Source organism: Nannobrachium achirus (assembly GCF_963921795.1).
Source record: "Nannobrachium achirus genome assembly, chromosome: 12".
Taxonomy (NCBI): domain Eukaryota; kingdom Metazoa; phylum Chordata; class Actinopteri; order Myctophiformes; family Myctophidae; genus Nannobrachium; species Nannobrachium achirus.
In genome coordinates, this window is record NC_137832.1 from 35,183,610 (window position 1) to 35,200,607 (window position 16,998).

General features: G+C 40.6%; 3 protein-coding genes across 3 annotated transcripts; all 3 read left to right on the forward strand.

The window, feature by feature from the left end:
• Positions 1-315: 315 nt before the first annotated feature.
• gal3st1a (galactose-3-O-sulfotransferase 1a) lies at positions 316-3,073 on the forward strand (the record flags this gene model as incomplete). The annotated part of the gene is made up of 2 exons (XM_080739547.1): positions 316-443; positions 1,927-3,073. The coding sequence occupies 2 exons, from the start codon at positions 316-318 to the stop codon at positions 3,071-3,073; spliced, it is 1,275 nt and encodes a 424-aa protein (XP_080595673.1).
• A 993-nt stretch (positions 3,074-4,066) lies between these two features.
• On the forward strand, positions 4,067-14,360 carry lztr1 (leucine zipper like post translational regulator 1). Its single transcript, XM_080739535.1, has 19 exons — positions 4,067-4,640; positions 4,734-4,796; positions 5,491-5,547; positions 5,649-5,728; positions 5,861-5,969; positions 6,099-6,182; positions 6,282-6,339; positions 6,539-6,678; positions 7,434-7,635; positions 8,580-8,690; positions 8,811-8,903; positions 9,025-9,120; positions 9,711-9,900; positions 10,809-10,978; positions 11,515-11,798; positions 12,250-12,399; positions 12,606-12,711; positions 12,827-12,907; positions 13,382-14,360. Exons 1-19 carry the CDS (start codon positions 4,489-4,491, stop codon positions 13,496-13,498), a joined length of 2,343 nt encoding a protein of 780 aa, XP_080595661.1. The 5' UTR covers positions 4,067-4,488; the 3' UTR covers positions 13,499-14,360.
• Positions 14,361-16,132: 1,772 nt separating this feature from the next.
• On the forward strand, positions 16,133-16,789 carry cldn26 (claudin 26; the record flags this gene model as incomplete). Its single annotated transcript, XM_080739552.1, has 1 exon — positions 16,133-16,789. The coding sequence occupies one exon, from the start codon at positions 16,133-16,135 to the stop codon at positions 16,787-16,789; it is 657 nt and encodes a 218-aa protein (XP_080595678.1).
• Between the last annotated feature and the right edge of the window lie 209 nt (positions 16,790-16,998).

The window sequence follows — 16,998 nt, forward strand, 5'->3', positions numbered from 1 at the left end:
GAATGTTATTCATTACTCTTCAGCATTGCTTTGGAATCAGCAGTTCAATTTGAGGACTTCTTCAAGTTTGAATAGTTTGATGGCACCAGTGTGACATAATTGTTTAAGTCCTAATGTTCTTTTTAAGACTTTTGTCCACTAAGCACAAGATATGAAAATTCTGCATTGGAATGGATAGATTTGTATCTTTTTAGGGATGTCTTAGCTTCTGGAAGTTCTGGCAGATCGATGATAATGATGATGATGGTGGTGACAATGATGATAATGATGATTATGATGATTGTTTTCCAAGGTAATCTGTAATTCATCCGGACCATGGTTGGAAAGCAAGGGAGACAGTGGAGGTCCATGTGCAAAGGCCTGGTCCTTGGTACCCTTCTCACCAGCTGTATGATCCTGCTATACTGCCTGTCTAGTCCACAGGTCCACTTCAATCTACCCGAGTAAGACTCATCACAATGGGGAACTGAAATATTGCATTGTATAAAACATTTATTACATAATGATTGATACGATCTTGTGTGATGTAAACCCATATCAGATTTATTTGATATGGGCCATAAACTAGGGTTATTTCACTTTCAAATATGTTTGGGGTCATTTTAACGTCTACTCAGGCTTTTGTGAGCACCCTAGACAGTCTTACAGTATGTTGCTTGATCCAGTATTTCGTTATTTGATTTTCATTTAAAGGGATATTTCACTTTTTTTTTTAAAAACCCTTTGGTTATTTTATCGTCTAATCAGGCTTTTAAGAACAACCAGGACAGTTTTTGAGTATTTAGATATTTCATATTCATTTTATCAGACACGCCCCCTTCCTATACAAACCCATTGTAACTTCAAACTAAATTTTAACCATTCCTCAAAAATACCTGTTTTTTCAATAACCATTTTCATTTATTTTTAATCATTTTGTTATTTATTTATTTTTTTTATTTTTTTTCCCCAAAAATGTATTACAAATAAATTAAAAAAGGTTATTGAAAAAACAGCCTGCTCACATATTTGGTGGGTGTCAGGAGTCACCAGGAAATAAGGACAGTGTTTTCATTGAATCTATCAAGGTTAAAATGAAGTTTGAATAATGGGTTTGTATAGGAAGGAAATGGGGGGAAATTTATCTCAAATACCTAAATACTGAAACAAGCAATTCAAAAACTGGCCTGGGTATTCCCAAAATCCTGATTAGACAATAAAATGACCAAAAATATTTTTTAAAGTGAAATATCCCTTTAATCAGGCACGCCCCCTTCCTATACAAACCCATTGTAACTTCGAACTCCATTTTAACTTTTTCATTTCATACTGCCGGGCCGTGTTTTTTCAATTACTTTTTTCATTTATTTTTTTTGTAAAATGTATTAGGAGGAATCTATCATGGTTAAAATGGAGTTTAAAGTTACAATGGGTTTGTATAGGAAGGGGGCAAGGATGAATCTATCATGGTTAAAATGGAGTTTAAAGTTACAATGGGTTTGTATAGAAGGGGGCAAGTCTGATAAGATGAATATCAAATATCCAAATTGAGCAAGCCTGAGTAGACTTTAAAATGACATCAAACATGTATGAAAGTGAAATATCCCTTTAAATACTGTCATCTGATATATGAGTTTTACTCCATTGTTATATTATTTCTGTTTTAATGTGTGACAGATACAGAAATGGGAAAACACAGAAAGAAACACAGTTTTGACATGTGATGTAATATCCAGAAACATGATAACATTTGTACTAATAAAAATAAACCAAAGCTAAAATTGGCGTCTTTCTTAAATGATAAAATATGTACTGTATAAATTGGATAATGAAAAAATATATAGCAATATATAGTCTATTGCATGTTGGGATTTATTGTAAACATTGTAAATTAGCTTTGTTTAATTGTGGTAGTATTTATGATTTGATGGTATTTGCTTTCTCTAGGGTTCCCGTGCCTTACTCCTGTGCCCACCGTCCGGCCCACTCTCACACCCTCCCAACCACAAATGGCTCTCATGGGGCCAGCGGCCTCTGCACTCCTAAAGTAGATGTCATGTTCATGAAGACTCACAAGACGGCCAGCAGCACATTCCTCAACATCCTGTTCCGCTTTGGAGAGAAACACAAGCTCAAATTCGCCTTCCCTGACAGTAGAAATGACTTCTTCTACCCCACACGTTTCCAACGTTCCCAGGTTAAAGACTACCGGCCTGGAATGTGCTTCAATATCATCTGTAATCACATGCGCTTCAATGCAGCCGAGGTGGCCAAACTGCTTCCTACGGATACTTCCTACATCACTATTCTGCGAGACCCCGCAGAGCTCTTCGAGTCCTCCTTCCACTACTTTGGTCGTCTGGTGCCCTTGACCTGGAAGATACCAGGGGGGGACAAGCTGACAGAGTTCCTACGCGATCCCCATTACTACTTTGACCCAGAGGGCTTTAATTCATTCTACCTCAAGAATCTGCTGTTCTTTGACTTTGGACACGATAACACCCTGGATCTGAATGATCCACAGGTGCAGGAGGGCATCAGATCCATCACTGGCCGCTTTCAGCTGGTCATGCTTGTGGAGCATTTTGAGGAATCCCTCATCCTCCTCAAGGACACCCTCTGCTGGGAGATGGATGACCTGCTCTTCTTTAAGCTCAATGCCCGCAAAGGATCCACAGTGTCTAAGCTGACCCCTGCACTTCGGGCAAAGGCCCTTGAGTGGAATGCAATAGACTGGAAGTTGTATCAACATTTCAACACCACCTTCTGGAAGAAAGTGGATGCTTATGGACGAAAGCGCATGGCAGACGATGTGGCAGAGCTCAGAAGGAGGAATGCAGAGATGGCATCCATCTGTATCGAGGGTGGTCATGCTGTAGACGCTGGCAGCATTCAGGAGACAGCCATGCAGCCCTGGCAGCCTATTGGTGAGAAGTCGATCATGGGTTATAACCTGAAGAAGAATGTGGACAAGGCCCACCGCAAGTTGTGCCGTAAGATGTTGACACCCGAGCTTCAGTACTTGACAGAACTGGGGGTTAACCTGTGGATCACCAAGCTATGGGGTCACGTCAGAGATGTCATTAACTGGTGACTACAAATACAAACTGGTGATTAGGCACAATAGCAAGAGGGGCCAATGAATAAAGTAGAATAAAGTATTCATTGTGAATGAATACGTTATGGATGAAGTTGACTGAGAGAAAGGTTGCTGTTTGTTTGTGTGTTGGATTGTGTCACATTACCAGTCATCAGTATTGACTTGCTATCATTTCATGTTTGCAGGCTGTAATTTATCTGATGGGTACTTGACAATAGCATACTTCACCTCACAATCTACAAAAACTGAAACTGTTTATTACAGAGGCGAGGCCTATTATTGTACAGTGTTTGTGAGTCCCATTTCAAACATAAAAATATTTTTGTCCTTGTAGATATTAGGTTGGATGCAAAATTATTTTATTTGTTTGGTCTTTTGAAGGGAAATTTACCGCCAAAGGTTGCCATTTTTAAGGTAAAATATGGAAGAAAAAAATCATGATGTTGGGTTTTCAAGGCAGTGTTCTTATAGTTGTTGATTATGTAATTTGTTGTCAAAATCCTGTAATGCTCACTGTTCATCCACAAAAGCAAGGGAAAATAAAGGATGTTACAATTGTGAAAGTAGCCTACTATATATCCTACATTCCAGAACCCTGGCAATAAACGATAATCTTTTCATCTCTGTCCTCAAAATAAAATGAAAGTGGAAAAAATGCATATCAATCATCATTCCTTTGTCTGGTCAGATTATTTACTACATGGCCTATAATAATAATAATAACAATAATAATCTATTTTCCACGTGATATGTTATAGCATTAGTTATAGTATAGTACTAACATATTATAGTTATGTTATTATAACATCATTATAATATTAGATACATTAGTAGGTTTGTTATGCACTGCGACACCAAAGAGGGCATACCGTTAAAGAAGATTGATCAACTGGAAGGAGATCTGTGTGGCAGACTTGCAGTCTGTCATTCATTCTTCTGCATTACAGGAAGTCAAGTGAAGTCAACAATCTTGTTCCAGCATGGGCGTGGGTGCTAGTCTTTGATAACAGCTCTTTTTTGCTAGCTTTACTATAGTAGTGGTGGTTGTCAATATTATAGCTTTTATTTCTTTCATTTTAGTGCTTAGCTGCAGAGAAGACACGTGAAAGATGAATCGGATATACTAAATGTAACGATTACTGTATTGGTTTTTCGGCACAGTCTCAATTCACTGCCAAAAGTACATCTGCCTAGCGTTAGCTAGCTAGTTTTTAGCCTGTCATGTAGCTAGCTCGCTGATCGACTCTCCCTTCTACTGTTAATGCAAATAATAACATTATGTGAGCTGTCTAGTGAAGCCAAAACAAGATTGAAGTAATCGTCGGGATAGTTAGCATTGATCATGGCGTTCAGTCAGGATGTAGTTGCGGATACGTGGCTTTGGTTTTGAGTTTAGTTGGATAGCAACAATGTCTTGCAAATCCACTAAAGTTGCCCCAAGTGTTGATTTCGACCACAGTTGCTCCGACAGTGTGGAATATTTGACGCTCAATTTTGGCCCTTTTGAGACTGTCCATCGCTGGCGAAGGCTCCCTCCTTGTGACGAGTTCGTTGGTGCAAGGTAACAGTGATCAGTTGTTCACTTTCATAGTACCTGGTACAGATTGGCATGCAATGCATGTATTAATTCCCAAAAATCTTTGGCTTCATTCAGACGCAGCAAGCATACTGTTGTGGCCTACAGAGATGCCATTTATGTGTTTGGAGGAGACAATGGGTGAGTAGGGGTATATGTATTTATGTATATAATATAAATATTAGTTTACGGAGGGTTGCCATTGCCAACATTGTACAGTCAGAATTCAGGAGATTTTATTTGTGGTAGTTTGGGGGGGGGCATGGAACTCCCCAAACGGGGGTCTGGAGGTCTCCCCCCCCCCTTTTTTTAACAGTGTAGATGTAGTCTCCTGTGTTCTGGTGAATTTTGCTATTTCTATCATTTTATTAGGCTTGCTTTACTTGCATTGGAAAATGATGGGTACAATTTCAGCATTTAAAACGCAAAAAGTTGGTGTACAGAATTTGATTTGATAACTGAAGCAATGTAAGACCCATCTGTACTAATATTCAATCACTACTTTACTGTAAGTGAATATATCTGTGTGATTCCATGCACTTCCCACATCCCTTATGCGGGGGATCTGGAGGTCCTCCCCCAGAAAATTTTGAACATGGTAGATGTAATTTCCTGTGTTCTGGTGAATTTTTGGAGTTTGATACCTAAATCCAGGAGAAATGACACGTGTTACCACGCAAAAGCCACAGAAATCCCCCAATCCAGGTGAAATTCAGGAGAAATGACAATTCAGGAGCATGGCAGGGTATGGGGTAAACATTCAGGAGTGTTGGCAACCCTGGTTTACTGTACTACCAAAACAACACAATTGACCATGTATGAACCATCTATACAGGAAAAACATGTTGAATGATTTGCTACGCTTCGATGTGAAGGACTGCTCCTGGTGTCGGTAAGACTCGAGATCAACACATGTAACTAATAATGAAGCCATATCACAAATATATCCAGATTTTCTGGGTAATGTGATTTCATGTCTGACATGTTTTACAGAGCATTCACCACTGGAACCCCACCTGCACCTAGATATCACCATTCAGCTGTGGTGTATGGCAGTAGCATGTTTGTTTTTGGTTAGTTTTCTTTTTTTCATGATGATGATGATTATTCATATGATTATGATTATTTTTTGCCAGTGTTGAAATGATATGTCGTTCTGACGTTCTTTTCTGTTTTAATGGGTAAATACATGTATTATATTTCAGGGGGCTATACTGGAGATATCTACTCAAACTCCAACTTGAAAAACAAAAATGACCTTTTTGAATACAAGTTTGCAACAGGACAATGGACAGAGTGGAAAGTAGAGGGAAGGTAGTGCATGGAAGATACGTTTAATAAAGATGTTGATGTATGTTTTATTTGAAAAAACATATGTATTTATTTTCAAATCCCAGTTGCTTCTCATGATGTAAAACTATGAATACATTCTCTCCGTTCTAGTTTGCCGGTAGCCAGGTCAGCACATGGGGCCACAGTCTACAATGATAAGCTGTGGATATTTGCTGGCTATGATGGGAATGCCAGGTAGGCTGTGTGTCAGATTCTGTTGCATTCAATGTATGGATGCTTTGGTGACAACATTATATGTTACAAACAATGGTTTTAACATTTTGCTTTGTGCAGGTTGAATGACATGTGGACCATCAGCCTACAGGACCGAGAGCATGCCTGTTGGGAGGAGGCTAGTATAAAGATCTACACACACACACGCACGCACGCGCGCGCACACACACACACACACACACACACACACACACACACACACACACACACACACACACACACACACACTGAGAAGACATTTCCCAAACATGTTGTAAAAATAAATTGCACTTCAATTAGCTGTGTTTCTGTTAATGTCTCTCTCTGTTCTGTCTCAGATTGATCAGAGCGGTGAGATTCCCCCATCTTGCTGCAACTTCCCTGTAGCCGTTTGCAGGGACAAGATGTTTGTGTTTTCTGGGCAAAGCGGGGCCAAGATTACGAACAACCTCTTTCAGTTTGAGTTCAAAGGCCGTATGTGAGTATGGCCTTATTTGATTGCAGAGACAGAGTCTTTGAGTTCTAACTATGTAAATGATAAATAACAGGAATACATTTCCCCCTGGTGGCTGATTCCAGCAGTTTCTGATGTGACTATAATAATGCTTTCTGTTAAGCATTAAGATTTTAACCATTATTTCATGCTTTAACTATTAAAAAATAGCAGATATACAAGCTCACAGCGTGGCACCGAGTGCCGCACTGCGAGCTTGTAGATCTGCTATTTTTGAAAAATCTTGAAAATCTGTGCAAGTCTTATATTAATATTTTGACTCGATTCTGTAAATGTCGGGTCCGCGTCAATATGCCGACGGGCTGGTATGCCGGCACTAACCCTAACCCTAAACCTAACCTCAGTAACCGTGACGAGTAAATAACCTGTCGACGCTACTCGGAACAACGGACCGGCGGAACAATGAGCGGACCCCGTAAATGTCTCCTAAATCCTAACAGGTTTCTGAAAAATCTATGTTTCTATGTCAGTGGTGCTCAAACCTTTTCATGTCAAGTACAATGATATGTATTTGGCCACGGACCTCCATCTCAAAATATTTAGACCCAGGGACCCCCCAGAACAAAATTTGAGTTACAGATGTTCGCTTTAAAAAGATTTGCACACATTTTCATGACTTATAGAAAAAAAAGCAGATCTACAAGCTCGCAGCAGCCATTTTTTAATAGTTAAAGGGTATACAATAATTCCAGCTTAATGGGTTAAATCTGTCCTCTCAGGTGGACACGTATCCCAACTGAACATCTACTGAGGGGCTCCCCACCACCTCCCCAAAGACGCTACGGTCACACCATGGTCGCCTTTGACCGCCACCTGTATGTGTTTGGAGGTGCTGCTGACAACACTTTACCCAATGAGCTGCACTGCTATGATGTTGACTCTCAGACCTGGGAGGTGATCCAGCCAAGTCTGGACAGTGAGGTACTGTACACATTGAGTGATGTATTTATTTATTGGAACTACAAATAATGATGGAAGCTGAATGAAAGTTAAATTAGAATTTTTTTCTCCTTTTATAAAACCAGTAAGATGCCCTAAAGGGCGAGGTTGCGCTGAAACAACAGACTGACACAATATGTCCATATATGGGCATTCCCAGATACGGTCTTAATATTGATAACATCAGGGATCTCCATATATAGGCATAAAAGGTAGAAGGACGGAATTCATTTAAGTGTGACTTGCGTCGCAGTATTTTAAGTTGGATAAAAATGTGCCCAGAATGTCGAGAGGAGATTGACACAATATGTCCATGTATGGGCAGAGGCGTGAACGCACGCACGCACATGATCTGCATACTAAATTAAATTAAATTCAATTATTCATCAAAATAAATAGTACATGCAATCTGTTCTGACGACTGGGTTAGACTGCTTCCTACTCAAAACAGTTTCGCTGTATGAACCTGTGTGTATGAGAGACAGCTGAACTTGGGGATGTGTGTAGTGTAAACAAACACAGAACATGAATTAACATTTAGATCTTGACCGAGTCTGTCGCCAGGGAGGGAGATGGAAAGAATGAACTTACGTTGTTGTGCCTTACGCACTGCAGTGTGCCTTGCTTCTCTGAACTCTTTTGCTTTGCTGTCATTTGAGCTCTTTGTCAAAGGATGTCCTGCAAATCATCATGTTTATTTTTTATTGTATTGTTAAAGAAAAAGGATTGTGCACACTAAGCTTGCTGTATAGAACTGATTTAAATAAGAAAAAAATATATAGTAATAGTAAACATTGTTTGTATAGCACATATAACATATAATATAGCTCAGAGTCAGTGCATTATAAGTGGCACTAGAATAGATAAATGTGAGAAGAAGAAAAAAGTAATCTCCCCTAAATCTCTCAAATTCTCTTTCTCCTCAGATGCCCAGTGGGAGACTGTTCCATGCAGCTGCTGTGATCCAGGATGCCATGTACATCTTTGGCGGAACAGTGGACAACAATGTGCGCAGTGGGGAGATGTACCGATTTCAGGTTGCTGCCTTTTGTATGAATAAAATGTACACGTCACTGCTACTAAAAATGTTGATTTAACTTGGTACACCATCAGGCTAAATTTCATAGAACTGTGTTTATGCTTTGTTTTTTTTGTAGTTCTCTTGCTATCCAAAATGCACTCTCCACGAGGACTATGGCAAACTGTTTGAGAACCGCCAGTTCTGTGACGTGGAGTTTATCCTGGGCGAGGTAGGTTCTCGTTGGCTGTGACATTAATCCCCTTCATTGCTGAGAGAAAAGCTTCACTGTGGGCTGTAGATGACATTCATTTCAAACAATGTTGTTCTTTTCCTTCCTGTTGGTTGTCTAGAGGGAGGAGAGGGTCTTGGGTCATATTTCCATAGTTACTGCAAGATGCCAGTGGCTTCGCAAGAAGATACTGCAGGCACGGGACAGGCAGCGACAGGTCAGAAACCTGCAATATTCACACCACGGTTCATTTCCTTTAACGTTATATAAGAGCTGGAGTTGTAGCCGAAACACGATTCATTTAATTAGAGCAATTAAAATATGATTACAGATAACATCCAGTAGACAATCACTGTTTTGAAGCTGTTTTTGGTAACAAAGTTGGCAGGCACCATAGAAATTCATTACAATCTTCAAATCCAATCAAGAAAAGTAGACCTGGAAAAGTAAGGGAATGTGATTAAAACATCATCCAACTGGCCGATGGACAAAACATTTAATCAGTCACTTTTACAGACATTTCTGCTGCAAAATGCATTGCGGAAAAGCCACAGCAAAATAAAGCTTCAAGCTCCAAAGAGTAACTAAGCCTGGAAAAGGAGTTTTTGCATGAACATTGTTACTAGATAGGGTGCAAAATCAACAGTGTTTGAAGTGAGGAAATGTTCATTGTTATCAAAACAATAACGATATTAGAGCTAACAAATATAACAGCTGGAAGGCTTTGCTATAGAGGAACCTTTAACTATGTTCTGCTGGAAATGTTGGGTAATCATCAGTTCCCCTTTGTCCTTACGCTGTGTGTAGAAGAGTAAACAAGAGTGCAGCGAGGAGAACGATGAGGGGGCGAATGGAGCCCCGAGGGATATCCCAGTGAGCAGCAGGCCATCGGGTACACAGCCTCTGCTAGAGGTGGCCATCAGGGAAGCAGAGGCGCAACCATTCCAAGTGCTGATGCAGTTCCTCTACACAGACAAGATCCAATACCCGCGCAGAGGTCACTGCCCTCACATACACTCTTGTGATACAACTGCATCGTTCCACAGGGAGAGAAAATAGATAATAATGAATTAATTGATTTTTATAGCACCTTTCTTAACATAACCTGACTGCGCCAGATGATAGCAGCAGTGCGTCCGCTCTGCCTACTACCATCTGGTACTGCTCCGGCAGACTCGATGTAAGGGGCGGGCCATTTTTTGAATTGTTAAGCAGGTGATTGGATGGGGCCGTCTGTCTATCACAGTCTGGGAGTGCCAACTCCAACCACTCATATTGGCTTGTCTGCATGACGTTACACCCAGAATCCGCCTCCTGGGTTTCCACGTGGTCTGCAATCAGACTCTATTGGCTCAGAGCCGCTCAGAGCCCGCCCGTAGCTGCCGCTGATTGGTCCGGCCCGGGGCTTTACGAGTGTTATCAACTCTCACGGAGAGAACTCAGATGGTAAAGTAGGCTATGCACTACTGCCACCATCTGACGAAAGTCAGGTTATTCTTAACATGGTTAGTACGTGCTTTTATAGAGAAATGTATAGAGAAAACATTACAACAAATAAAACACCAATAATGGAAAACGGTTAAAACAAGCAAAAGCATAATAAATAACTCAAAACAAACATGGCTACATTAAGACATGTGCCTCACTGAAAATAATATATATTGCGTTGGCATTTCTGCTCTATTTCTGTTTGAGAGAAGGGGGATGACAAGCAACAAAAAGCTGCTGTAGCCTGACTTATGTGCTCCAACATAACAGATGTTCAACTAAAGTCACAAATTAGTCACTGTTTTAGGTGTGGGACACGACTAAGTATAAATGAGGCATAAGCCGGACCTAGGTACAGTAAAACTGTATCGGAGGATCTCCAGATGGGTCATTTGTTGTGTTTCTGACTCTGTGTAGGTCATGTGCAGGACGTTCTCCTCATCATGGATGTTTATAAACTGGCCCTGAGTTTCAAGCTATCACGTCTGGAGCAGCTATGTGTGCAGTACATCGAGGCATCTGTGGACTTGCAGAACGTTTTGAGTGTGTGTGAAAATGCCAACAAGCTTCAGCTAGACCAGCTTAAGGTATGTTGAGAACTCTATATACTGCATTAAAATGCCTTTTGTTTTGCGGTTGTGGCTCAGGAGGATCCATGGGTCGGCAGTTCCTCCTGTCCTCCTCCTGTCCACATGTCGAAGTGTCCTTGGCAAGACTCTCCACATTGCCTCCAATGAGTTTGTCAGTGTTGGCTTGCCACCATTGGTGTGTGAATGTGGGCCAACTGTTTGCCGATTGACCTCCCAATGAATGAATGAATGAACCATTGTAAAACGCTTTGAGCACTTGGAAAGACGCTATAAAAAATGCAATTCATTATAGATAGATAGTAGTACCTATGTACACACACACACACACACACACACACACACACACACACACACACACACACACAAATACAGTACACACTGTAAGGATGATACATGGATAGACAGACAGACAGACAGACAGACAGACAGACAGACAGACAGACAGACAGACAGACAGACAGACAGACAGACAGACCGACCAATAGTCTCATTAAATACACTATTAATGCCAGCAATTATTTTCTTCCCTCCAGGAGCATTGCCTTAATTTTGTGGTGAAGGAGACGCATTTCAACCAGGTGATTATGACAAAGGAGTTTGAGCATTTGTCCACGCCACTGATTGTGGAGATAGTGCGGCGCAAGCAGCATCCTCCACACAGGTTGTACCCAGACCAGCCTGTGGACATAGGTACGTCCTTAGTGCAGGACATGAAGGCATGCCTGGAGGGAGGCGGCTTGGAGTTCTGTGACATTATCCTGCTTTTAGACGGTCACCCACGGCCCGCCCACAAAGCCATCCTGGCTGCCCGCTCCAGGTAGGGGGTCTAACACAGCCATTTGTGATTTGTATCACTGGTGTCTGGTTCCCAAACACAGGGTCGGGACCAATTTTAATGGGTCACGACTCGAGTAAAAGTCACATTTTCTTTTCCTACATTAAAAAATATATATCTCAAAATATATATCTCATAATAATAATAAAAAAAAAAACACATTTTAAAACAAATAAACAAACAAACAAACGTAAGAAATACAAATTATAAATAATAATTAATTAATTATTAAGAAGTATAGTGAAAATAGACGATCTACAAGCACACAACGTGGCGCAAAGCAACGTTTTGTGCGCTAGATCTGGTATTTTCACTAGTTTGGACTTTTTTTGGGTGTTTTGGGTCTCGGCTTGAAAGGTTTGGGAATCATATACAGTACATTTTATATCATGTTTCGTGTATGTACACAAACCTTTTCATTTTCGTTTCTCAGTTATTTTGAGGCGATGTTCCGCTCCTTCATGCCTGAGGATGGTCAGGTGAACATCTCCATAGGTGAAATGGTTCCTAGTAAGCAGGCCTTTGAGTCCATGCTGCGCTACATTTACTACGGTGATGTCGACATGCCTCCGGAGGATTCCCTGTATCCTTTACAAAAGAACTGTTTCTTATTCAACGTTGATCTAACCAGGAGTATATTTAAACACAACACTTATTATTGCTTATATTACATTTATTATTCTCAGGGCAGAGACAAGTTAGGAAGACATTAGAATTCACTAGGATTTTTTAGCCATGAGTACTGTCCCTGTGTACTAAAGAAATGTCTCCCTTGACTCTTGCTGAAAGATATCTATTTGCAGCGCCATATTACTATGGTTTCTCAAACAACAGGTTGCAGGCCTACTGCAAGCAAAACCTGGAGATGAACGTCACTGTGGAGAATGTCTTACAGGTATCTATGTTTAAAGCTGGACCTAATATTTATCTGCATTTCCATTTAAAACCCACTCATACATTTCCTGCGTTCTCTCAGTTTAATTGATTATTATTTGTTACCCCCTTCATAGATCCTGGAGGCAGCAGACAAGACCCAGGCCTGGGACATGAAGAAGCACTGCTTACACATTATAGTCCACCAGTTCATCAAGGTGGGTGGGCTTGTGTCTGGAGCCCTGGGGGTGTGCTGCCCACTCACTGCAGCTGAGCTAACCCCCTAGCCTGCCTCTTCTTTGTGGGAGACTGAACCCTTGGCCTAGTGGATTACCCTCCACTTCCTACATAGAGAAGAAGCTGTTTACAGCCGAGGCCGGCTGTACAAGCACCTTATCTATCCCTCAGTGTTATGGGTCATAGTGCCAATCTGAGTGTTGTTTGTTTTAAAAGAACAAGTGAAGGAACTGGAACTCGCATACACCACCCACCCACACGACCCCCCATGGAAACGTTACTTGGTGTTTCAGTTTGGCTTTTGTTCTCTGTGATTCTTTTCTCTCTTTGCAGCATGTGTGATTTAAGCGCTCCCAGTCCCTCAGATCTTCTCTGCATGAATGTTTCTTTCAGGGTCAAAGTCTTTTTTATGGTTCATTTTTTGTTTTTGTTTTTGCTTTCCTCCCCTTCTGAAGGTATCCAAGCTTCCCAACCTGCGGTCACTCAGCCAGCTGTTGCTGCTGGACATCATCGAGTCACTGGCCACGCACATTTCAGATAAACAGTGTGCTGAGATGGGCTCTGACATTTAGGAGGACCTAGGATAAGCTGGCTTCCTTTCTCTCCTCAAAGAAGCCCTGCATATCTGCTCTGCCATTACACTACTTGTAGCCATTCCCTCCTCCCCACATGCAGCATACCTTTCTTTATTTTGGACCTTGCATGTCAGACTCCCAGTGGTTACTTACAGTATATCCATGCTGGATGAAATTGTATCAGATTACCGTATTTTCAGTGGATGACATGAACTGACAACATAACTTTTGGCTATTAGCACAATTTCTCATCTACATTTAAATGGTTTAAGGCAAAAATATAAACAGCAATGAATGAACGTTTTATTGCAAACTCTGAATCGCTCACTATCATAAGTAGCAGTCCTATCTATTTGTTTTCTCATAGTCATATTATTGTATCAATAGGACCAAACTTGACTCAAGGTTTTATGGAGCACAGTATTGTTGCGGCATTAGTTATTTTTCTGAAATATGCAATGTGGGAATTTATACTAGTTGCACTACAGAGATCCCCAACAAGTAAGTCCTGATAAAATAAGGTTCTGTCATCTAAATGCAACTAAATCACTTCCTGTTATGTAGCTCATTGATAGTCATTTGTTATCTCAACTGATCTCATGAACTCCGAAATTTTGCAATGTTTGCAAGCATTTATGATGTCAACATTAAATTAACAAAGTCATTAGGAATGAAAATTTGTATGACCAGCATGCTGTGTTCAGTATGTCTCCAAGCTATTTCTGTTTGTTGGATCGTTTTGACACTGATAATAACCAACTGCCATTGCAGCTAGCGAATATCTGAGCTCCTGTACCTGTATAATATACAGTAGTATGTGTATTTAGTGATAAATATATACTATTAAGTGTTAACTCAACTATTTAATGCCTTAATAAATATCTTTATGAAATGAATGATACTGAGCAGGATCAGTGATTCCCTCTTCAGTGTTTACCAGTTGCTGAAATGCAGTAGTAGTAGATTGGATTGGCATGATTCTAGCACAATGGGACTCATTCTCTTAGCTGCAAACAGCTTCCAATGCTTGCTGCCAGAGTATGCAGCATCTGACACAGTTTTTTAGTCTTGGAGCTGAGGCAAATCAGTTTTTTTTGCAATTTGAATCAAAGTACTGGGCACATGGTTCCCTCTGAATAGGACTGAATTCCCTGAAAAAGACCATTGATATATGTGTTACTGCAATTAGCTATTTAGTATCTAATATAATATATATATATATATATATATATATATATATATATATATATATATATATATATATATATAATATTCTCATCTTACGTTATTTCTTAGATCTTAGAGAAATATTAAAAACCCATATTGTCTAAACCCATATTACCCCTTCCAGAAAACAACTACAGATTAAACCTTGACCTTTATCTAAACAACCCAGCAGTGTCCTTCAGGAGTTTCAGCTTTCACCGATAGGTAGAAGATAAGCTTGGACAATGGTCCTTACTATGAGTTGGAAAATTCCTTCTTCTGCAAAGTTATTAAACCATAGATCAGACAGATATTTATCTTATTTTAAATTTGGACTAAGGTTGGATTTGAACAAATGGTTAAATTGTTTTATAAACATCAGACCTACTTTAAATTGTTTGTGTCTTAAATAAAAGATTATATGGAATGTCTGTCCAGTGCCAGTAACTCGTTGGTCTCAATGTCAAAACAAGAGACAAACAAGACTTATGCCATCATTTCCTCATACATAAAGGCCTATACTTATTTACTGTATGAACATTGAGTGTGCCTTTTGAAGTCTTCATTTGTTTTACTGCATGGTAATACACATTAATTCCATGTGGTTGAATGAAAGATGCTGAGCAAATTGAAAAGCAATATTTTTTTCTTGTTCCTTGCCCAGTTACACACCAGGATCTATAAAGGCTCACAATGGAATTCACACAGTGTTGAACTCCTTTGGGCTCTTTGTAAGCTATATGAGTACAAGGTGCTATTCATAGTCTTGGTACTTGAGACACTTGGCAAATCAACAGATTTTCTCTAGATTTCCTTCGAGAGGGGAAAGCCTTGACTTCAATAATGCCCTAATCTCATATCAGTGAGATATCAGTGACATCAGTAAATTGTTTCATCAGTAATAATTACACCTTTGGAAGAAAGCCATGGGCACTCAGCGACCCATAGAAATGAGCCATTATGGTCACCCTTGGGATTGCGCTTCTTCTCTGCTTTTCTTTTCTTCTTTTGCTTGTTCTCCCAAAGCCCAGCTTCCTCATGTTTCCTTCATTTGGGGCTACTTGTGCACGCATTCAGCCCATATTCCCATCGGACATATTTGGTTTCATCTTAAAACAGTGTTCATTGTTCAGTGTAACAGTATTTATCATGAAGACAAGAAGACAGAATGTCTGTTGCAATGCCACAAACACTGGATTATCTCTCTCCTGTCACTCAGGTGTGTTTTATTAAGGAGTTTTTGACTAGGTGGGCTGACTGGGTCGGTCCAGCTACGGCAGCAACAGGTGGGATGGGCTACAAAGCCTCTTAGAATATTTTCCTAGACCTGAACAGAAGAGCAGAAACAGCAATAGAGAAAGAGAGTGTGTGTATGTGGGTGTGTGTGTGTGTGAGAGAGAGAGAGAGAGGCAACGACAAAAGAAGATGGTTTTTCTGACAACTAAAATGATGCAAAGAACTGCACTTTTTGTGACATTTGGGGGTCTGGTCACTTCTCTCATCACGGCCTTCCTTCCACTGTGGAAGACAATGAACTCTGAACTGAATGAAGTGGAAAACTACTACTCTGGTCTGTTTCACGCGTGCGTCTTTACAGAGGAGGTGGGAGTGCAGTGTAAGGCCTACGAGTCCATCCTAGCACTCCCCATGGACTTACAGATCTCCAGGGTGCTTATGATGGTGTCCATAGGTACTGGCGCTCTAGCAGTGGTGGTGGTCTTTCCAGGACTGGAAGGGGTGGAGGTCTGCTCTGGGCAGCAGGGGCTGAAGAGGGGGCTCATCATCTTTAGTGGGGTGCTCTCCTGGGTGTCAGCACTCACCACTTTGGCCCCTGTCTCCATAGTGGCCTATACTACTGTGGTGGAGTTCTGGGATGAGAACTTACCTGATGTTGTTCCACGTTGGGAGTTTGGGGAGGCAATGTTCTCTGGATGGTTTGCAGGTCTGGCGTTGGCCATCGGCGGGACCCTCTTTTTCATAGCTGTGTGTATGGGGGACTATGATCAGCGATCACCCAGCCTTCCAAACACACCTCAGATGAACCAAAGGACAAAGCACTACCTAAAGACAGAGGTTTTATAGCTTTCTTATTGTCAAATGTGTGTGTTCTAAACTGTTCATGCTTGATTTCTTGATTTCAGTGGCATGGAATTTGCAAAAGATTAAGATTGACACATTAGCAGTGAGATGGCAAAAGTCACTTTTGCAATATTTCAAAAGCCATACTTTTGTGTTTTGATAGCCATCTGTTTTTCATGTGCTAATCTCAGTGAAAATCTTGTTGAATTTCC